The following is a 22,646-nucleotide window of genomic DNA, read 5'->3' on the forward strand; positions in this document are numbered from 1 at the left end:
GCAAGAACTCAGAGATCTGGGGATGTCCCAAGGCAGGGTGAGTGACACTGGATATCCTGCTCCCATGGAGATAAATAAGAAGGAATTTGGAGTCCTCACCCCACAGTCTGGGTGGTCAAGAATCCAAGTGAGAATGGGGCAGTAACAGAGAAAAAGAGGTGAGCAGGAAGAGAGGAGCAGTTCATCATGGAGGGGCTCAGTTTGTGGGGCCCCAAACACTGCAGTCACAATGACCTGAAATCTGGGGTTACAACACCTCAGAAGTGAGGGTCATACTGCCACATGTGTTTGGGTCTTGTTGTCCTAAACTTTGGGGTCACACTGCCCCCCTTTTGGGGTCAAAACATCCCAAAATTTGGGGCCAAAAATGCACCACAGGTAGGGGTGATATCCTACAGTTTGGGTTTAAATTGGCTCACACATGGGGGTCACAGTGCCTCATATTTATGGATAACAGCACCCCACAGTTATTGTCACATTGTCCCATATTTTGGGGTCACGGTGTCCCACACTCTTAGGTCAAAGTGCTCTACACTTGGGGGTCACATTGCCCCACTCTTTGGGGTTGCAATGTCCCTCACTTGGAGGTCACAATGCCACAGTCTTAAAGCCTACAGTGTCTGATGCTTTTGGGGTGAAACACCACACATTTTGGGGTCAGAACGCCCTGTACTTCAGGATTACAGTGCCCTTGGGGTAACAGTGCCCTACCCTTATAGGTTGCAGTGCCATACGCTCTTGGCTCACATTGTCCCACACTCTGCTGTCAAGACACCTCACATTCTGGGGGGGGTCACAGTGTGATACATTTTGGGGTCTCAGTGGGCCAATCTTCGGGGTCACAGTGACTCACATATTGGGATCTCAGTGTCTCAAACCTGGGGGTCATGGTGCCTCACACTTTGGGGTCATAATGCCCCAAATTTTGGGGTAAAAACACTTCACACTTGGGGATCATATTGCCCCACACTTGTGTGTCACAGTGTTTTACTCTTTGGGTCACAATGATCCACACATCACTTTGCCCCAGACTTATGGGTCACGGTACCCCAATCTGGACATACCAAATTGCCACAAATATCATAGTGCCCCACTCTTTGAACACATTGGTCACATTGCACCACACTTTGGGGTGACACATACCACACTTAGGGGTCACAGACACACTTTTAGGTCACATGGCCCCACAATTTGCAGTCAAAATGCCCCACGCTTGTGGTTGTGATGTGCCACACTTGGGGGCCATGGTGCTACAAATTTAGGGGTTGCAGTGTTCTGGACTTTGGGGTCTGAATGCCACATACTTTGGGGCTGCAGTGCCCCATATAAGGGTCTCGGTGCCACACACATTGAGGTCAAGATTGACCAGCATTTAGGGGTAAAATATCCCTACCCACTGGGATGATGACCCTCCAGTTTTCAAACTTAGCAAATAAACCTCAAATTCATACCCAATAAAGCTTAAAAAGCATTTATTGACTGTTGTATCAAAACCAGCCCTTGGCAATATCATTTTTATATGGGAAAAACATTGGGATTTGAATATTTTTAAATTTTATATATTTCTGAATATATAAATTTATATTTTATTGAATTTTATATATTTCTGGCTTCCAGGAGGTGGATGGGAGATCAGGGCATTAGGGTCCACACAGAATTAATCCATTTGAGAAAAATCCAGGAAAATGTCATGGATTTGAGGAAAAATCCAGAATTTTCCCAAATTTGGAGAGATTTGAGGTGGATTCACCTATGGGATTGGATAGATAGGAGCATCAACTTCTTGACGGCTCTGGTGGGAGATGTGGCTGGAAGAGAAAGAAGTGCATCATTTCGGACAGAAATGGGTCAGTTTTGGCAAAAATGGGAAAGTATTATGGAAAATAGATTATTAATGTGCAAATAATGGGTCATTTTTATGCAAAAGTGGCTCAGCTTTATACATAATGGCCTGATTTGGGGGAAGGTGGCTACTTTTTGGGGAAAAATGATATTTACTATGCAAAATGGCCCATTGGGAAAAATATCTCATCATTGGGCAAAAAAAGGCCCCTTATAATGCAAGATGGCTCATTTTTTGCCAAAGCAGTCTCTTACCCGGATTGTTCCCACAGGATCTGCCTCAGTCGCTGCGGATGAAACCAAAGAAACTGGAAAATTCCTTCCAGGATCTGCCCAGCCTCTCTCCCACTGACATTACTGCCAAATTTCTGAGTGGGAAAACATTTTTCTTGGATTTTGAGGTAAATAAATTAGGAATTACTCACCATCCAGCAAAATCCCGGGATTTCCACATGTCCACCACTTCTCCAATGCTCTGGGCATCACGTCCGTCTGGAAGCTTCAGGTCATCTCTGGGGTTTCCGTTGAAATTCCCACAGGGGGCACAGAGACGGGAGGTCAGGCCTGAGGTCACGGTGATGGTCGCCTCCCCATGTCGGGTGATGGTGATGGACATCCCAGAGTGGTGGGTGATGGTGACATTCTCAGGGGACGAAGACACAAAGACGGAGTCAGAGATGGTGGTGGGGGGCTGGGTGAAGAGGCCATTGACCTGGGAAAATTACAGAGAATTACAAAAAACATGATAGAAAACCAGTTTGTTCTTAGGCAACAGGCTTTAGCTTGGCCAAAGAGCCAAAATTGCTCTTCTTTTTTTGCAAAAATGGCTCATTACTGGGCAAAACTGCTCCATATGAGACAAAGTAGCTCACTATCAGGCAAAATCTTGAGAGATTTTTTCCCAGATCCCTCTAGACTGACCCAAACCACCCAAAACCCCCACACCTGATCCACTCACCCACACCTCCATGTTGCCGTTGATGCTGATAACACCCTCGCGGACAAAGACGATGGCAGCCGCAGCCGCAGGGACATTCATGTCACGACAGTCACTGACCTCCATCACCACCTTGAACCAATCTGGTGCCTCCTCATCACAGAGGGCTGACACCTTGTAGGTGCCACTAGCCAACAGGGGCCCAGTGACACCATCGAAGGTGATCAAGGTGGCTCCAGGCATGACCCGGCATTGACCTTCCCTCCTGGCACACACCTGTGCTCCGTCATGGATGACACACACCTGGTCCTGGGGACATTGTGTGTCCCTGCACACCAGTCCCCGTGATGGGTGACAGTGGCATTCCTTAGTACAGTTGTTGAAGGTGACAGTCTCAGCGGCCTGGAACAGGAAATCTTACAGGTTAAGCACAATCTCCCAAATGTAGGAGAATTTCCTGAGTTCCAAGGGGGAAGTCCTAGAGATTGAGAAATCCAGGTGGATTTGGGGGACTTTGGGCAGCTCAACCAGTTAATGGTAACTTTTTCCCTGCTAATCACAAATTTTTTGTGTTATTTGTCCTTTTTTCCCTATTAACTGTTCCTTTTTTATCATTAATTAATTACTCCTTTTTCCTGGCTACAGCCTTGCTAATTACCCCTTTTTTCCCCTGCCAATTGCTCTTTTTGCTGTTAATGGTCCTTTCCCCCCCCCCCCCCCCCCCCCCCAAACCCTCTGGAACTTCCTAGATGGGGCAGCTCAACCCCCAACCCAATTCCCAGAAAACCAGCCCCACCACTCCTCAGCCTCAAGTGTCACCTGCCTGTCACCTGACCTTGAGGTAGCGTCCCCTGTGGAGGCAACCACAGTGCTCAGGTGACACACAGGTGTCCCCATCGAAGACAAACCCTTCGTCACACTGACACCCCTCAAAGCATCCCCAGGTGCAGCGGGCAGGGCCCACAAGGGCAGCGCAGGTGAGGTCACACGTGCGGGTGCAGAGCTCGTAGTGGCTGTTTGGGGGACAGGACAGGGCTGGGGAAAAAGGGAAAAAACACCACTGTTAGGACAATTCCAAAATTGTGTGGGATTTTGGCCAAAATTTGAACAATTTCAGAAAAAAGGTTTGTTTTTTTTTAATTTGACAGAGTCTTTTTCAAAATGGGATTTTTTTTCCATAGTCTGGGCATTTTCATCAAAACTAGGGTTTTTTCATATCAAAATTGGGTTTTTTTTTTTTTTTTTTTTTTTTTTTTAATTTGAAGGTATCATTCCAAACTGGCATTATTCTTCCTAATGAAATATTTTCAGTAAAATGTTTTTGATTTTACCTAAATGGGTAGTTTCTTCAAAAATCTTGTGTTTTTTCTTCAGGAAATTTGAGGTTTTTTCAAAAATGGGAAGGTTTTCTGCCAAATATTTTTTTCTAAACTGAAGGGATTTTTTTTTTCAAAATTATAGGAAAGAAGTTCAAAACTGGAGGGATTTTTTAAAAATTTGCTTAACAACAACAAGAACAACAAGAACAACAACAACAACAACAATAATAATATTTTTTATAATCATTAAAACACATTTTTAAAAACGGTGAGGAATTTTTTTCAGATTTGGGGCCTTTTTCAGACTTGAAGGGTTTTAATCAAAATTGAGAGAGAACTTCCAAATTTTAAAGGAATTTTTGCATAATGCAAGGGGTTTTTTTTCAAAGCAGGAGGGAATGTTTCTAAAACCTCAGCAAAGTCTTTTTTGCAAGTCTTTTTTAAATATAAGTATTTTTTGAAATTAGAATTTTTTTCATTATTTTAAGGGTTTTTTTTTAATATTGGAGAATATTTTCTGAAACTCGAAGGAAATTTTGCAAAATGAGATTTTTTTTTGAAATGCAGGGAAACTTTTTCAGAATTTGAGGCAACATTTTTCAAAATGACAAAATTTCCTCACCCGAGGGAAATCCTTTCCATAACTATTTTTCCAAAACTGGAGAGATGTTTTCCCCAAAATTTTAGTTGTTTTTTTTTTTTTTTTTTCCTGGAGAAAATGTAGCTTTTGAAGATAAGAGGACCTGGAGTGGCAAAATTCTTTCTGACTTACGGCAGAACTCCTTTGTCCTCCACACTCCAACCGTAGCGCCAGCAGCTTGGCAAGCGGCAGTGTATGCCTGCAGCGCGTGACACAGGGCGGTGCGGTCCCCGTTCGCAGCACAGATGTCATGGACACAATGGGTGAAATACTCCATGGGGCTGACACGCGGGTGGCACCCCTGGAATGGCCCTTCTGCGTCACGGATGATTCCACAGGATCCGTTCCTGCTGTATATTGCTTCATTGGTGACATCACACCTACTGCACACACCATCGTCGCAGCCATCACTGCATGCTCCGTCCTTCTCTGGAACCTTCCAGGAGGTGACAAATTCCTGGGTGGTTTCCGCCAGCGCCCCACTGGGCAGCCGGAAGTCATCACTAGGGTCCCCATCATAGTCACCACCCAAGCCGCACAGCCGGCCACGGTAGACATCGGGGACAGTGATGAGGAGGAAGGTGGCTGTGTTGTACAGGATGCGGATTCCTGCGGCAGTGTGGAGAATGATGTTATTCCCCTCTTGAGCAATGCCGAGGTTCTTGTCCTCTGTCACCAGTGGGAGGGTATAGTGCTCCAAGTCCACCTGGAATGGGGATAGGGTGACATGTGTGACACTTGGAATAGTCACCAGGCCCCACTCCATAGTGACAGTGTAGCTGTGGAGGGAAACACCCACCCTCCTTGTAATCAGGGCATCACAATGGGAATCCACAATTCACATTGTACCCATGGATGGACACCACCACCCTCTTCACCACATCACTATGGGGGTCTCCAGACTTACCATCACCTCCCACCTGCGTCCCCGCTCCATGGTGATGGTGTACCCATGGATGGATACCACTACCCTCTTCATCAGCACTGGGTCACCATGACTGCCTGCCTCATGCTCCACCAACACCGTGAAGTTGACCAGCTGTCGTGCCGGCTCGCACACCCGTGCCAGGACGTAGGTGCAGGATCCCGGGATATTGAAGGTGCGTCCATCAAAGGTGACATAGTGGGGGTCTCCTGACACAACCAACCGGCCGTAACCAGTGGGGTGACATCCCAACACCCCATCTTCCACCCGGCACTCCTCGTGGGCGCTGCAGAATGCCTCCTGACAGGTCACTGTGCCGTTGGCGCTGCAGCGGCAGCGCTCCCGGCATGAGGGGTAAAATTCGGTGTCTTTCTGGTAGTAGCGACCAAGGTACTCACAGCCACAGTCAGAGTAGGGGACACAGTCAGAGCCACTGAGGACATACCCGGTGTCACAGAAACAGCCCTCGGAGCAAGGAGATGCAGGACAGGAGGTGGGGATGGAGGGGGTGTGGCAGGTGGGCTGGCAGGGGCTCCCACAGAGCTCATAGTGGGAGTGAGGAGGGCAGGAAAGAGCTGGGGAAAAAAAAGAAGCAGATAGGGAGTGAGGGGAATATCCAAAGGGTAGGGGAGTCCCTCAAGGAAGATAGGAAGAAAAGAGGGAGGGAGGGATGAAGGGAGGGAACAAAGAGGGGGAGAAACAGGGTGGGTCAGGGAGGGAGGGAAAGGAGGAGAGGGCAGGGAGGGTCCTGTTTGCCCCCATCCCACCCACACTCACCGCAGAACTCTGCTGTCCTCCATGTCTCCACAACCAACCCGTGACTCTGGCAGGCAGTGACGTAGGCAGAGACACCCTGACACACTGTGTCACGGTGTCCCTTGTAGTGACAGGCATCGAAAGCACAGTCCTGCAGGAATGGCTCCGGGCTGATGACACGGTGACACTCTCGGAAGGGTCCCTCTGCTCGGGCGATCACCCCACAGTACCTGTCTCCACGGTACGTCTGCACCTTCACCGCATCACATGCCGGGCACTCTGAGCCACAACCAGGTGAGCACCCAGGGACGTCCCCCACTTTCCAGCTATCACCCAGCTGGGTCTCATTGGAGGAGCGGTGGCCACCAGGGGTGACAAAGTCATCATCAGGGTCACCATTGGCATTGCCGCAGAGGCCACAGACGGCACCAGAGTAGGTGGTGGGGAGGATGACACGGGCGTAGCTGTACCAGTCAAAGGTGACAGTGACACCGAAGTCAGTGGTGACAAAGCCATGGACGCCACGGTAGAACATGGAAAAGTGGGGGTGGGTGAAGGGAAGAGACACAAAGGCACCATCCACCTGTGGAAAGGGGAGGAAGACAAAAGGTGGAGACAGGAGGGAAGAGGTTTGAGATCATAGTTTGGCAGTTTTATTTTGTCACTGTATTTTTACTTCTATTATAACTTTGTTTTAATTTCTTATATTTTAATCCAATTTTTTCTTCTCACATTTATTTCTTCTTATTGACTTTCTACTGGCTTTCATTTTTACCTTTATGCTTTTTATTCCTATTTACTTTCTTTTGTGTTTTTATTTGAATTATTTTTATATTTGAATTAAATTTTAATATATTATATATTTACTATAATTTGGGGTAAAAATTAGGGAAAAATAGGAATTTGGCTGAAAAAGAGGGAATTTGCAACAAAAAGTTGGATTTAGAGGGAACAGAGGATTTGTTGGGAAAAAGAGGAAAGCATGGGAAAGAAAATGGAATTTCATGGAAAACAGATGACTTGGGGAACTAGGAGGAATGGGAAAATAGGATTTTTAGGGGAAAGAGGTGATTTTGGGTGAAAAAGTAGTATTTGAGAGATGAAAGGGGGATTTGAGTGAAAAGAAGAGTACTTGGACAGAAAAAGAGGAGAATTTTCAAAGAGGCATTTTAGGGGAGAAGACAAATTTTTTGGTGAAAAGGGAATTTTGCAGGAAAAAAATAATTTTGAGGGCAAACTGGGGAACTTTGTGGGAAAAGAGGAAATTGGGAGGAAATGAAGAGCAATTTGGGGAAAAAGGGTCGAGTCCAAGGGTAAAAAGGGATACTTGGTGAAAAAAAAAGTATTTGGGGAGATAAAGGGGATTTGAAGGACAAAAAGGAGGATTTGGGAGGGAAAAAAGGGGGCATTTGGGGGGAAATGGAGAGTATGGCATAAAAAAAGGGTACTTTGGGGGGAAAAAGGAAGATTTTGGAGGGACAAAGATAATTAAAATGGGAAAAAAGGGGAATAAGTGGGAATTTGGGGATGAAAATAATTTTTTGAGGGAATTTGGGATTCCTTGAGGGGTTCCCCACCTTGACCTTGCGTGGGTGCTCCTGGCTCATGCTGATGACACTCCCATAGACCTCCAGGTTGACAGTCTTGGTGAAGGACACGGCATGGCTGCCACGGTGGTTGTTTTCCACGGTGACATTGAAGGGGACCAGGGTGGGCTTGGGGCTACAGAGAGCAGCAAACTGGTAGATGCAGGAGCCTTGAAAGTCAAACCTCACCCCATCAAAGGTGGTATAGTGTGGGTCACCCGTCCCAATGCAGGTGTAGTGCTTGTTAGGTGTACACCTGGCGATGCCATTAACTATGACACACTTCTCATGGGATCTACATCCCCCTGGCTTACAAGTCACCATCCCTGAACCCTCACACCGGCACTGCTTCTGGCAGCTCCCATCTTCCCAAAATTCCTCATGGAGCTTGTAGGAGCGATTGTTGTGGTAACAAGCAGAGCCTGTGATGCTGGGGCTGTTTGTTGCCTTGATGCCTACAAGAGATATAAAAGTCTGTGAGATATCACACAGGGATGGTCCTCAGGATAGCCCCAGTGGAATTCCATGTGTTGTGGACACCTGAAGTCAAATCAGGAGTACTTAGCAGTATTTTAGGGAGAACCAACCAATGCAAGCCTTCCCTGTAATGGAGGTGTTGGTTACACTGACACCTAAACCAATCTATAGTTCAAGATACACCCACAGGGACAACCCTCAGGAAAAAAACTCTGCACAGTTCCCTGGTTTTTGGGCAGCTGGAATGAGATCAGGTAGATTTTGAGGTCATTCCATCCCCACTGGTTTTATTGATGCCTACAACAAAGGTTGTGGAGTACATGAGACACCAAGAAGGGATGGCCTTCATGAAAATGCTGGTATAATTCCATGTGTTACAGACACGTGAAGTCAGATTAGGTGGATGGGTGGATTATGGGATGTTTTGGGGTTGAAAGACACATTGATTGTGTTGATGCCTACAACTATTGCTCTAGACTAATACCCACAGCTCTGTTCTTACATAGATCCTCTTCTCCCTTCCCCACATCCTCACAGACCCCAACATGAACTCACCACACCCTTCCATGCCCTGTACAGTCTCCTGGTCTCCACAATCTTCCTGGCATGAAGAATCTCTCCAGTTTTCTGCCCAATCCTCACCACCTTCACCAGGAATACCATTGGGAACCATGGCTTCATCATCTGTATCCTCATTGAAGTTGCCACAGAGGCCACAGCTGGCCCCAAAATAGCTGCTGGGCACTGCCACCATGATAACCTGGTCCTCATCATAGGTCACCTGCAGCCCAAAATCCGTCTGGAGGATGGTCCGACCCTCATTATGGAAAATCTGGACTTTTCCCTCTTCCAGGGTGGCTGGAAGGTTGATGGGTTTGTTGTTAACCTTGTGGGGCAGGAAGATGAGGAAGAGGGTTAAACCTCAGAAGGTGGTGTCCAACCCCACAAAAAACACATAGGTACAAACAGAGGGAGAAATAATTTTGTGAATAATCAGCTTTCATTATAAACCAGAATTTTTGCCCTAGTTCCTAGAGATTTACACCAAAAGAACTCAAAAATCTGAACAATTTTCTACATCTTCTGAGCTAATCTTGTGTATATGGAGACCAGGATTGGAAAAAAAACCCAACACATTCCACTTGGAAAACTGATTGGGAATGGAAATATTTCCCCAAATTCCACTGGTGTGGCAGTTCCACTTATTTTTTAAGGCCAACATCAATATTGTAATAATTTATCCTCTCACACTTTTTTTGATGTTTTTCCTTTATTTTGGGAGGTCAAACTCACTCAGAAATTTTAATCCACTTAGAATAAATGGGGTTTTATTGGGAACAATGTATCTGGGGACACTCACCTGGACAGCCTTGTCCTCACCAGCACGGATGGAAATATTGTAGGTGTAGACATAGACATTGGCCAATGGCTTCTGGGAGTGATCCCGGCTCCGCTGCTCCTCCACAGTGAAGGGCTCCAGGGTGGGGTCAGCCCCACAGTACCTGGCCAGGGTGTACCTGCAGCCACCACGGGAGGACACAGAGGCCCCATCAAAGGTGTGGTACTGCAGGGATGGGGAGCCTGTGCAGGTGCCCAGGTAGTCGTGGCGACAGGTGGGTGAGCCCTTGTCCAGGTGACAGCTCTCCTTGGAGCGGCACTGCATCTGCCGGCAGGGGTCTTCAAGTTTATTAGTGACAGAGGATTAAATTCTTTTAATTGATTATATTATTGATATATCTAAGTATATATTTATTTATAGGTTTTGCATGCTTTCATATCTGATTTGTAATTACATGTTTTTCTGTTTTATTTATAAATATCTATATATTATCTCTGTTTAGATATTAATTATTTATCCACATATTGCTTATGTATTTCCATCATACAGAATTATTAAAAATATAATAATTTATAATAATAATATAAAAATTATATAAAAGATATACTAATAATATAAAATATAATAATAAAATATTATTCTAAATAATATATAAATATAAAGTATATTTATTTATATTTATATTTATATTTATTTAATTTATAAGTATAAATATAAATTTATCAGACATGTTATATCATATATATTTGTCTCTAATACTTAAATATTTACAATTTATTATGTTTATATTTATAGATAGTGATTTTTATGTATTATTTATGTATTTCTCCATTGATTCTTATTCATTTATCATATTACATATAGATTTTTTTAAATATTTTTCCCATATGTTTGTATTTTTAAAATATTACCATTATAATATATATTATATTATTATAATACAATATTATGCAATGCTATTATTTTTATTTAATTGATCTTTGTTACTTGCATGACTACATATAATTAAATATAATTAGTATAAATATCTGTTATTGATATCTATATAATTCCATATCCATTATTGATATCAAAGTCCACCTCCACTCACCACTGTCGCAAGCTCCCTCTGCTCCATAGCGTTTCCCTTGTCCCATCCCGATGTTCCATACCCCAAATGCCACTGTCTCATGCTCCACATGATGGATTCCAAATCCACTTCCCAAATTTATCCCAGCCCATGAATATTCTGTCCCGGGGATAGGCTCCCACGCCACACTCCCTAACGGCCTCTGGTTCAGCAGTATTCCAGCAGTTTCTGCCGTCTTGGCCACCAGCAGGATGCGGTTGTCGTATCCCTCCAGCGCAACAATGCTGTAGGAGTTGCAGTAATTAGTTATGTCCGGGATGCTGACAAAAAACGGCTCAAAGGCCACTGCACCACTGTTTCTGCCACTTCCCAACAGAAAAACCTGGACACCATCTTCGGAAGTGAGGAACAGCCCCTTTGGAGATTGGGTGCCATAGAGCAGTGAGTGGTTGGGTTGTATCTCTCGTGTGGTCTCGGTGACTTCACCATGACCTGTGACACGTGTTGGTTGGGCAGCAGTGATGTAGATGAGGTTGGATTGTCCTTGGAAGGGCACAGGTGGCACAAGGAAGGATTTTCCCCACTGGGAGATAGGGTGGAGCTGTTCCACCACATGATCACAGCGGCTCAGCCTGCCCACGCAGGTGTGACCACTGAAAACAGCCACTGGTCTCTGTGCCACCACCCGTGTTCCAGAAAGATCAGCTACACTCTGGATCTGTGCTGCTTGGAATGGCTCCAGCGGGATGGTAAGAGTGGAGCCACGTCGGTGCAGTCGTCCACGAAAGATGACATCGGCGTTGAGGTGAATGTTGACTGTGGTGGGTTGATCCCAAGCGGCCACCACAAATTGGGCATTGTGGGTGGGGCCAGGGTTGGGAGTGACCACATGATATTCTGTCCCCCACCTGTGGACCGGAATAATAACAGCAGAGTCAGCTGCCATGGGTTTGTCGTTGACCATCACTGCAGTGACAGCAGCAGTGGTCTTCACCACCACAGCGTTTTCAAAAATTTGGCTTCCCACCATCTCAGCTTGGGGTGGGATCTTCACCAGGACTGGTTGGTTGGCAGCTGCCTGCACCGTCATCCGTAATCCCGGTCTCTTCATGGAGATGGTGGCAGTGGTGGATGGGGAAGGGCCAGTGAGGAGGAGGAGGCGGAAATCACTGCGAAGGGTGCGCTGGTCGCCATTCTGCAGGAAGACCACCAGGAACTCATCACCCAGGTGAGGTGGTGACATCTCAGAGGTGATGCTGGGGGCATGGAGGAGAGCTGGGGGGAGGAAGAAGAGGGGTAATTTCATGGATTATTGATTTGATGGAGATTTGATTGGTTTGATGGATAACTGGTTTGATGGACAGATGATTTCATTGACCACTGATTGCTAGATTATTGATTTGATAACTTGATCAGTTTGGTGGATTATTGATTAAGGAACTATTAATTTAACGGGTTAGTAATTAGATAAATTATTGGCTTGATGGACTTTCAATCTGACAGACCTTTTATTTAATTTACTAGACTATTAATCTGGTGGATCATTGATTTAATGGATTATTGATTCAATAGATTATTGAACCAATGGACTTTTGAGTCAATGGATTAATAAATTGATGGACTTTTTATTGGGCAGACTGTTGATTTGATGAACTGTTAATTTCATGGGTCATTGATTTTGATTTGACAGTTTATTGAGTTTATGGATTATGGATTATGGATTATGGATTTAATTTGATGCGATATTACTTTGGAGAAAAAAATGTAAATTAACACTGATCTGATGGATTATAGCTTTAATGGATCACAGATTTGATTGATTTGATTGATTTTATGAACTATTGATTTGTTAGATCTGATGTGATGGAGTGTTAATTTGGTCATTGATCTGATTAATTTTTCATATACTCATTCTCCAGTTGGATAAAGATGTAAGCATGAACTTCAGTTGGGAGAGTAAACTCTGAACAAATATTTAATGAATTAGATTAATCTGTTGGATCATCATTCACAGAAACAAACCATTTGAACAATCATGAATTTGATGAAAACCCAATTAATTCCCTGGGCAAAAGATCAAGCTTTTGAGCTGGGAAATCCTTCTTGTGGGCTGTAAAACCCTTATTTTGAGGAAATTAATTATTTCAGGGGAATTTTACAGCTTTTGGGGCATTTTCTCACCCAGTTTCAACTTACCTGAGAACATAACAATCCAGAAGCATTTCAGCACGTATGTTTTTTCCGAGCTGCTATCCATAATGTTCTGGGTGCAAAAGGTAAAAAAACCACTCAGATTCTCATATTTTTTGAAATATCACAAGAATTTTCCCAAAATTCACCTTTTCTTGACATAAAACTCAAAATTTGTGTGTTTCAGCTTTGCACTCATCCCAAAAAATCAGTGTTGTACTGAATTTGTCCCCAAAATCTGTTCTTCTCATTCAAGCTACCCACAACTTCTCTGTTTTAATTGCATTTACTCAAAAATTTGAATTTTATTGTACCTGGAGTCAAAATTGGATTTTGGGGAGCCTTTCCACATGCCTTCCCCCATCATACCAGGTACTTAGAATCTCTTTTCCCTTTTCCTCTTTTCTTCTTTTCCCCTTTCCTCCCATTTCCTTTTTCCTCTTCTTAATTTTCTGTGATTTCCTCTTTTATCCTTATTTTTCCCATTCTTTTGCTTCTTTTTTCCATTTTCTCCTCATTTCCCTAAATCCCATTTTTCTATCCAAATCCCCTTTTGGCTTTTCCATTTCTTCATCTTTTTTCCCTTTTCTATCCCCTTTCCCCTTTTTTACTTCTCCACTTACTTAATTTTCTTGCCCTTTTATCCTTTCCTCCCCCTTTTCCCTTTTCTTTCTTCACTTCTTTAATTTTTATTTTCTTCTTCCTCCTTGGTTTCTTTTTCCTACCCCTTTTTCCCTTGCCTCACTCTTTTCCCTTTTCTGCTTTTCCCCCTTTCCCACATTTTCCCCTGTTTTTCTCCCTTCTTTCCGTAGTTTTCCTTTCCTCCCCCTTTTCCTATTTTCTCTTTTTTTGCCTTTTTCCCCTTACCCCACATTTTCCCATTATTTTTTCTTTTCCTCTCTTTTTTCCCAAGTTTCCCTTTCCTCCCCCTTTTTCCTTTCCTCATTCTTTTCCCCTTTTCTTCTCTCTTCTTCCTTTCCTTCCTTTTCCCCCTCTCTTGTTCTCTTTCATCCCTCTATCCTGCTTTTTTCTTTCCCAAATCCCTTCACAAACCTTCCAATCCCACTGCTCGCCACGGACCCAGGGCAGGGGGAGGGGGGCAGGTGGGGGTCGGGGACTGGGGGACAGGAGAGGGCTTGAGGAGTTTTCAGGTGGATTTTCCCACTTTAGAGTCTTTCCTGCCAAAAAAACTATCAGTTATTAGATCTATGTTTGCTCTTACCTGCCCTTGGCCCTGTTTGATCCCAGCTTAGCTCTGTATCCCCAAAGAGCTCCGTTTTATCCCCAAATCTGTGAAGAAAACACAATCCCAGGACAGGAGATCTGGCTCCTCCCTCAATTATTTTTTCATTTTGGCAGAAAAAGGGGGAAGAAAATGACTAATCTAGGCACCCCCAGGGGACCACCCCACCCAATGATGTGAGATAATTTTTGGCCAGAAAAGGTGAAAACAGAGAGAAAAACAAGGATTTTTTGTTAAAACTGATGTCAAAATTTGGAATTACCAGATATCAAGGGTTTTTTGCCCAATGTGGTTTAAATTATTCCACAATGACAAGGAGCTGAGAGAGCAGAAATAGCATATTTTTTTGGAAAATAGGGAGTCTGGTTGGGGTAAAAAGAGAGGGAAAATGGCAGAAAGGGAAGGGGAAGGAGGGATTTTTTTTAAAAAAGAAAACATTTTGTGGGTTGAAGAATTGACAGGATCAATTCCTCAACCAGGCCAATGGCATGACGTGCACTGGGGGGGAAGTGCCAGATGCTGTCCCTGGGTCACAACAACCCCTGCAGCTCCAAGCTGGGGCACAGTGGTTGGGAAGCCACTCATTATAAAAGGCCCTGGGGGCAGTCATGACAGCAGCAAAACCTGAGCCAGCTGTTCCAGGTGGCCAAGAAGGCAAATGGTCTCTGGGCTGTCCCAACAATGGTGTGGCAACAGGAGCAGGGCAGTGACCATCCCCTGTGCTGGCAATGCTGAGGCCACACCTCAAATCCTGGGAGCAGTTTTGCATCCCTCATGGCAAGACAGACATTGAGGGGCTGGAGGATGCCCAGAGAAGGGAACAGAGCTGAAGAAGGATCTGGAGAATCAGGAACAGCTGAGGGAGTCTGGTGGGTGCTCAGTCTCAGGAAAATGATGATAAGGGGTGACTTTATCACTTTCTACAATTACCTGGAAAAGAGGTTTTTGCCTCTGTTGAGGTGGGAGTGAATCTTTTCTCCCAGGCCACCAGCAGCAGGACAAGAGGAAATGGTCTCAAGCTGTGCCAGGGAAGATTCAGGCTGGACATCAGGAGGAATTTCTTCACAGAAGCAATGATTGGGCATTGGAATGGTCTGCTCAGGGAGGTGGTATAATCACATCCCTGGAGTGCTCAAGAAATATCTGGAGAAGGCCCTCAGTGCTGAGGTCTGCTTGACATGGAGTGTTCAGTTAAAAGTTGGATTTGAGAATCTTGGAGTTCTCCTCCAGCCTTAATGATCCTGTGATTCTGTGAGTAGGAGTCAAGGGTGAAGAGGGGTAAAGTTGTGTCTTGTATGTTTTGTATCTTGTGATGTCCAAGTGTATTTTAAGTGCCGCATTTTGGGGTGTGTGCCAAGCTGCCTGTTGTGGGTTGTGTTTCTTGTGCATATGGCTGACACGTGACTTCATACTGTGCAAGACCCCAGAAATTAACACCCTAAAAGGCAAAATTAGATTAATTCTGTCACATTTCACCCCAAACCCCCTCAGATCCTCTGCAACTGTGGGAACAGTGAGGGTAATCCACCCTAACAGAGGGAAGGGGTCAGGGGTGTATTATTATGATGGTGACATAAGTGTGATGACATCACCATGGGTGCCATGACAATGACAAGGACATGGACACTACAATGTCTTAGCTGCAATTTTATTGCTCTGATAGAGGTTGACATGATCTTGACTTGTACAGTGACTTCACTGGTGATAAGAATGGCAGTGCTGATTTCCCTCTGCAGAACGCCCTTCAATTCACCTAGATGAGATATCAACAGTCCAAGAGGAAGAGCCACTTCCCACCCAAATCCCCAATACCCCCAAAAAATCCCCAAATTCCCCTCAGAAATCAAAATCTTCCTCACATATTATCCCATAAAATATCTACCTTTCCCCACCGAACTTCCAATTGTTCCCCAAATGCCCAGTTTTCTTTTAATTTGCCCCTAAATTCTCAATATTCCAGCCAAGATTCCCACTCTTCCCCCCAGGTTCCTAGTTTTCCCCAACAAATTCGGTCTTCCCCTAAATTCACAGTGGTCTTCCCAGAGTCACAAATTATTGCCCCAAATCCTCACTTTTCCCCCCTCACTCCTGAATTTACTGTCCAAATTTGCACTTTTCCTCAAAATCCCCAATTTTCTCTTCCCACTTACAACCAGCAGTTGTTGTTCTACTGGGGAGGATTCACACCTGTCACCTGGAAGTCATCCACCTGAAAGACTCAGCGTCCCAGGACCTTGACATTGGAGGTGGTGGTGATGTTGATGATGGCATCGGTTTGGGATCCGGGAATGTTGTAGAAGTTGGTGTCATCACTGCTATTAAATCCCGCCTAGAAAACTGGGGGGATGAATCTATAAGGGCTGATGCCCCCAGAGGGTTTTAGGATGTGAACATATTTGGTGTCACCCAGAAATTATATGGACCAATCTATGACCATCACTATCATGATCATCATCTCCAGAAGAAGCCTGTCTTTTTCTTCTTCTTCTTCTTCTTCTTCTTCTTCTTCATCATCATCATCATCATCATCTCCAGAAGATGGGACAGGAAAACTTGACCTCCCCAAAAATATTGTGGGCCAATCCTGGACCTTCATCGTGACCGTGATCATTATCATCCCCAGGAAGGGTGGGCCAATCCCTGACCTTCATCACCATCATCCTCAGAACATGGAGTGGGACAACTTCCGCCTCCTCGTCCACCCTCCCCACCTACATGTGCTGGGGTCCCCCCAAGTCCCGTTTCAGCATCCCCATCACTCGCTGCCCCTGTGGTCCACTGGATGTCCTAGTAGTTGAAGATGATATAAAACATCTTGGAGTCAGTGGTCAGCACAGCCTGGAAGGTGTTGCCCTTTGGAGAAAGGTCACAGAGGTCAAGAATGAGTCATGAAAGTAATGGATGGGTTTTGGAGGTCAAAGATTGGTCTGTTGACAAGTGGACCAACAAGAGCCAATGAGTGACCTTTAAGCTCCATGGACCATGGACCTCACCTTTTCAGAGGTGGAGCCACAGTAGGCCACGTGGTCCCAAGTGGCCACCAAGGCCCAGGTGGTGGTGAAGGGACTTTTGGGGAAGTAATGGCTGATGTCCTGGCTGATGTCCTCCAACAGCACCGGGTTGGTGGTCTGGCAGTAGAAGATGTCCCCACCCAACACATTGTCCCCGTCTGCCCAGTATGGAGCCACGAAAGGGTGCCCATCCACCAGAGGGAAGGGATCAGGGGTGTATTGTTTGACAGGCTCATCGAAGGAGATCACCCCATTGTTATTCACCTGGAGGTGACACCAGGAGCAGGTGGCTGCAACAGCTTGACTTGGGTTGTGGGGTCCTTGAGAAGGACCACCATCCATAGGGACCCCCAACATATATCAACACCCCAAAATCCACCACACACAGGACTCCCCCAAGACCCACCATCCACAGGAACCCTCACCCACAGGATCCCACAACACCCAAAGAACCCCTCAAGATCCCTCAACCTCCCAAGAACACACCACCCACAGGACCCCCCAAACATCAGATCCATAGAACCCCCTAACAGCAACCACACCCAGGAACCTCCCAAGACCCACCACCCACAATACCCACCAATCCCCCCAAGACCCACCCCTCAAGGACCCTCAAAAAATCCACCACCCATGTGATTCCACAACACCCACCAAGATTCCACATACCCCAAGATCTGCCCCACATGGGAAGATCCAAAAACAACCAACTGCCCCAAGACCCACCAGCCATATGACCATGGACCACACCATCACCCACCATCCTCAGAACCTCCCAAGCTCCTTCAACCCTCCCAATACCACCAGCTCCTCTGGGTTCCCCACCCATCTGAAGATGTTCCAGTGCCCAAGGATAAAACCCACTATGAATTTAAAGAAGGGTTGATTTGGGGGGGATACACACACATACACACTCATCCACATACATGAGTGAAAAGTTAAGTAGAAATGGAGCAAAAATTTGGAAAAATGGAGGAATTTCTGAAAAATATGGAATTTGGGGTGACCTACAAACACAGTTTGGTATGTTTTCCCATAGAAGGTGAAGGGAACAGAGAGGGTGATCTCCTCGGATGTCCCATCGTAGTGTTTGGGGTTGGTTTCGTCCCCCTGGTGTGTCCCATAGGGATAGAGCAGGGATCCTGTGGGAAAAATAAGATTTGGGAACTGCCCCCAAATTCCTACCCAAATACATACATTTTGGGGGGCAACCACCCAAATTTGGGGTTCCCATGGTTATCTGAAAATGGATGTGTCTTCTCTTGGGTTTTCATGGTGAAACTGGGGTTAAAGGGAATGACCCCAGTGGAATTACATGGGGAAAAAATAGGTTTTGGGAGAATAATGGGAAAATGGTATGATGTGGGTGGGATAAAGTTTGATTTAGGTGGAAATAATGTTTTTTTAGGGCAAAGGCCCCAAAATTCACCTTTTTCAGATGAGCTTTTGGTGTCCACCATGGAAACTGAAGAAGAAATAGGAAGGAAAATGAGTTGATCAATCATTTTTCCAACAGGGATGAAAATAACAACACTTTTTCAGAAGTAAACATTTACATAATATTAGGAGGAGGAAAACACTAGAGGGTAACATCCTTGACCCTAAAATAACTGCAAAAAACAGGAAATCTTGAAAAAAACCCTATAAATATATCCAAACAAGCAAATCAACAACCCTCCCCAAAAAGAGATAATGCAGTAAAATGAAGTTCCAGAGGCAAAATATTCACATTAAAACACCAAACACACACTTTTTCTAGGAATTTTGTGGGGAGGGCTGTGTGTATTTGTGGTACTTCAGCCATTTTTAAAACTAATTAAAGTTTTTGAAAAGTTGGCTTTTTAATTTAATTATAGTACATTTTAAAGTATTAATATAATTTAATTCAAGAGATTTAAAAAAATTTATTTAATTTTTAATTTATTATGATTGAATTTTAATTTAAAATTTTAAGTGAACATTATTTAATTTCATTTCAACTTTTAATTCTGAATACATTGCCTTTTTATTTAATAGAGTTTTCAAATTAATTTTTATTTATCTTCTATTTATTTGGGTTTTTATTTAATTTTTATTTAATTAAAATTCAGTTTTCGCTGTTTGTATGAATGAAGAAATTTTTCTCCTTCTGTGCTCAAATTCAGGATTTTTTGCCTTTTTTTCTGAATAAAATGAGGATTATTTACATTTTTTCATGCATTTTTAAGTAATCTAAAGGCACAAATCTTCCTTAAATTAATGAAAAATAAGGATTTTAAAGGGACAGTGTTCCGAGGAATAACCAAATTCCCACTGGAATAAATATTCCTCACCTGGAATTCAATGAAGTGAAGAACTGCAGCCTGAAAATGAGCTCAAACACCCTCAAATGCTGGTTTTCGCCTCGTCCTGCTGCTTTCATTATCAAAACAAAAAACATGGAAACAAGGAATTTCCCAGCTTTCCCCTCATGCAATCTCTCTGAGCTCTCCCAGGATTCTTTAGAAAGGGAAATTTAATCACGTGCTGAGGCTATAATCACGTGTTGGGGATTTTGGGCTCCTCCAAATGTATTTTTCTTCCAGATGTATTTTTTTAAGCACAGCAAAGACTTTAATAATTTTGGGGTTCTGGAGACATCTCTGGATTCCTCCTCATCCTGTGTGGGGTTTTTGACCCTTTCCAAACTTTCAACTTTCATCCCTGACTTAATTTTTTGAAACAAAAATGTACTTTTCAAATAATTTTAAATTATAGATCCTTTATCTCCTTTTTTATTATCGGGAAGAAAATAGATTATCCCTGTTTATTTGGGATTTTGAGGACTTTTTTGTTGTTATTTGAGGCTAAGAAAAATCTTTATAATGTACTTTGGCCTTTTTTTGTCCAGGAAGAAAAAAAATGTCCTTATACACTGGAATTCTACTTTTTGGAGGAAAAATATAACCCTTTAAACCACCATAATTTTCAATGTGGTTTCTTTGTTTCTTCTAAAAATAAGTTAATATCTCTGTTGTTAGGGATTTTTTTTTAAGGGAAAAAACCTCTTTTTCTCTTTATTTTATGGAAAAAATTCTTGTTCCTCATTTACCTGGCATTTCAAAAGTATTTTTTTGCAAGAAAATCCTTTATTATGTCTCTCCTTTTTTCTTCTTATTGTTCTAAAGAAAAACACGTTCATTTTCTTGTATTTTAAAAACCCTCATTTTTCCCAGTTACATATGGGGGTTTTTTTTTAAGCCCTTTAAAGTTTTGGGTTTTGGTTGTTTTGGTTTTTTTTTTTATTTGTCTAAGAGCTCGGCTTGGACTTCTCCAGAACCCTCAGCTGGGACTGCTCTCATTAATTGTGGGAAAAAGCCAGACAGATTTGGGTCTGCCTCCCTGGAGACAGTGGACCAGGGTTCAGAGAGGGGCAAAGATTCTGAGGAATTCACTGGAATTTTGGAGGGAATCCCTGGAGGAGTGTCATCTGGGATGCCCCTGTGTATTCCCCTCACCTATGCATATCCCCCACCTCTCGTGGAACCCCATCAGTGGCAAGATCCACCTACCCCCTCCCAAATTCTTCAGAATTCTGGGGTCAGTTTCTCCACCCACCCCCCTCCAGCCCAGTGTGATGAATGGTCAGTTTAATGCCCTCCCCAATTCCCCAGTCTCACTCCTTGCCCACTCCTTGCAAATATCCCCAGGACATTCCCGCAAGGAATAAAATTCTATGTGATTTTGTAGGAGAGAGCTAACAACATCGGTAAATTTCTGCCAGGGCCTTGCAGGGAGGGGCAGCAGAATTCCAAGCAAAGGTTAATGCTGGCAGTCACCTTGTGTCACTGTTTTCAGTGTCTGGTGACAAGTGGCATGAAAACCAGACAGTGTGAAATTTCTTGCTCTTTGTAACTTAGTGCATCATGCAGGGGTTTGTTTGGTTCGGGCCTGGTTTGTTCTGTCTTCCTCCCTGATTTAAGGCTTTATCACAGCACATGGCTTATATCTGCAGTGCTAATGCTGGGATGAACTGCAAAATTGTACTTGCTGAAAATCTTGCTAAATGCTGGTTTTAAAGCTTATTTGTTTTACTATCTTCTTCTTTCAGGATATGAATACTGAATGGATCATGACCATTCTGATTAGTGTTAAATACCAGTTCTCCTTTTCTCTAGGAACTTTCAGTTCAGGTGAGAGATTAGATATGTAGTCTGCATTAAAGTAACTGTTTTCTTCTGAAATCCAGTAGCTTCCTTCTATCCTCTGTGAGAAACCACCTTGCTGTCCTCCTAGCCACAGGTGCCTGGGAAAAGGCACAATATGGAGAGTAATGACTTTCAAGGCCACCCAAAATTCTGGATGGATCCCTTGCTGAGTATCCAACTTTTTGCTCCTGAAGAAGGCTCAGGATAGCAAAAAACTGGCTGTTTAAACAGCTGAAAGCAGAACTTTGGATTCCCACTAGTTTTAAACCTTGGCCTTATAACACGGTGCTGTGAATATTTGTTGCTGCATTTGGCCTCATGAGGATGTTGTTGTTGCTGTTGTAATGCAATCACAACCAGCAAGAATTACAACAGAGAAAGACAACATCCTTCCCTGCCTCTTCCCTCTTGTACTGATCACAGAACACTGGTTTTAAGCCTCACTCCTTTCTGTCTCAGCAGCTGTGACCCTTAACACAATAAATTCTTTGTTTTTCTAGTTGGAGGGAGGGAGTTGACACACCAGTCACATTTTCCCTCTGGAATCTTCACTCCACAGCATTCCAACAGCGTGGCCTCTGTCACCTTACCGCAAAGCCCCTGGAAAGGGCTGTGATGCAGAACATAGTGAAACACTGATCTGATCTGATGATCCTGTGTTTCCTTTCCTGTCATACTAATGAACTCTGCACGCAGCTGGAAAAAGCGCTGCCTGAAGGATCATCTGTCCTGCCCAAGGACAGCCTCTGTTGGGAGAGGAAAGCAGGCATGACATATTTTAATCAGTGTCCCCAGAGTGTGGCAAGGACAGCCTGACCCTGTTATGGGTCACCGCTGCCGACACCTGCCTGCTGCTGGTGTATGGCTGGTGCATGGAGCCAGACCACCTGGCTGGCCACTGGATGCTGCTTCTCTCTGTTTGACTCCTTCAGTAAACCTGCTGGGGATGCCAGCAGGCTTTCTAAAAAGGCTCTGCAAGCCCCAGTGATGCAGCACAGCTCCCACTTGCTGCTCTACAGTAACAGGAGCTAAGTGATGGTTTAGTGTTGCACTGAGTTTATTCATTAATATCTAGGTTTGTAGTGAAAGTTCCTGTATCTGCTCTCTACTGGTGTCTCTGCTTTTAAATCCCTCTACTTAAATTTCTTG

The 22,646-nt window shown here is 44.1% G+C and overlaps 2 protein-coding genes across 4 annotated transcripts; both read right to left on the minus strand.

The window, feature by feature from the left end:
- Window positions 1-1,461: 1,461 nt before the first annotated feature.
- On the minus strand, window positions 1,462-14,434 carry LOC131573354 (IgGFc-binding protein-like). Of its 3 annotated transcripts, none has more exons than XM_058827247.1 (14): window positions 14,303-14,434; window positions 13,087-13,153; window positions 10,912-12,165; window positions 9,843-10,159; window positions 9,038-9,368; window positions 7,997-8,460; window positions 6,441-7,002; window positions 5,646-6,238; window positions 4,871-5,444; window positions 3,615-3,814; window positions 2,801-3,181; window positions 2,268-2,554; window positions 2,098-2,129; window positions 1,462-1,808 (listed from the first exon to the last, which is right to left on the minus strand). In XM_058827247.1, exons 2-13 carry the CDS (start codon window positions 13,145-13,147, stop codon window positions 2,123-2,125), a joined length of 5,031 nt encoding a protein of 1,676 aa, XP_058683230.1. In that variant the 5' UTR covers window positions 13,148-13,153; window positions 14,303-14,434; the 3' UTR covers window positions 1,462-1,808; window positions 2,098-2,122. The 3 variants fall into 3 exon arrangements, with proteins under 3 accessions (XP_058683230.1, XP_058683229.1, XP_058683228.1); XM_058827246.1 differs by having other exon boundaries at window positions 2,098-2,150; XM_058827245.1 differs by lacking the exon at window positions 2,098-2,129.
- A 1,789-nt stretch (window positions 14,435-16,223) lies between these two features.
- LOC131573249 (sushi, nidogen and EGF-like domain-containing protein 1) lies at window positions 16,224-18,865 on the minus strand. Its single transcript, XM_058827017.1, has 4 exons — window positions 18,761-18,865; window positions 18,343-18,473; window positions 17,317-17,598; window positions 16,224-17,176 (listed from the first exon to the last, which is right to left on the minus strand). The coding sequence occupies exons 1-4, from the start codon at window positions 18,834-18,836 to the stop codon at window positions 17,111-17,113; spliced, it is 555 nt and encodes a 184-aa protein (XP_058683000.1). The 5' UTR covers window positions 18,837-18,865; the 3' UTR covers window positions 16,224-17,110.
- Window positions 18,866-22,646: the final 3,781 nt, after the last annotated feature.

The sequence above is a fragment of the Poecile atricapillus genome, chromosome Z, assembly GCF_030490865.1.
Source record: "Poecile atricapillus isolate bPoeAtr1 chromosome Z, bPoeAtr1.hap1, whole genome shotgun sequence".
In the NCBI taxonomy this organism is placed as follows: Eukaryota; Metazoa; Chordata; class Aves; order Passeriformes; family Paridae; genus Poecile; species Poecile atricapillus.

Coding starts and splice junctions, on each gene's coding strand:
- LOC131573354 (XM_058827245.1), bottom strand. CDS start 13,147: ATGGATAGCAGCTCGGAAAAAACATACGTGCTGAAATGCTTCTGGATT. Junction 10,160..10,911: donor AGAGGGAGCTTGCGACAGTG/GTGAGTGGAGGT, acceptor ATAAACTTGAAG/ACCCCTGCCGGCAGATGCAG. Junction 6,239..6,440: donor GAGGACAGCAGAGTTCTGCG/GTGAGTGTGGGT, acceptor TTTTTTCCCCAG/CTCTTTCCTGCCCTCCTCAC.
- LOC131573249 (XM_058827017.1), bottom strand. CDS start 18,836: ATGATTGATCAACTCATTTTCCTTCCTATTTCTTCTTCAGTTTCCATG. Junction 18,474..18,760: donor CAAAAGCTCATCTGAAAAAG/GTGAATTTTGGG, acceptor TTTTTCCCACAG/GATCCCTGCTCTATCCCTAT. Junction 17,599..18,342: donor AAACATACCAAACTGTGTTT/GTAGGTCACCCC, acceptor TGTCACCTCCAG/GTGAATAACAATGGGGTGAT.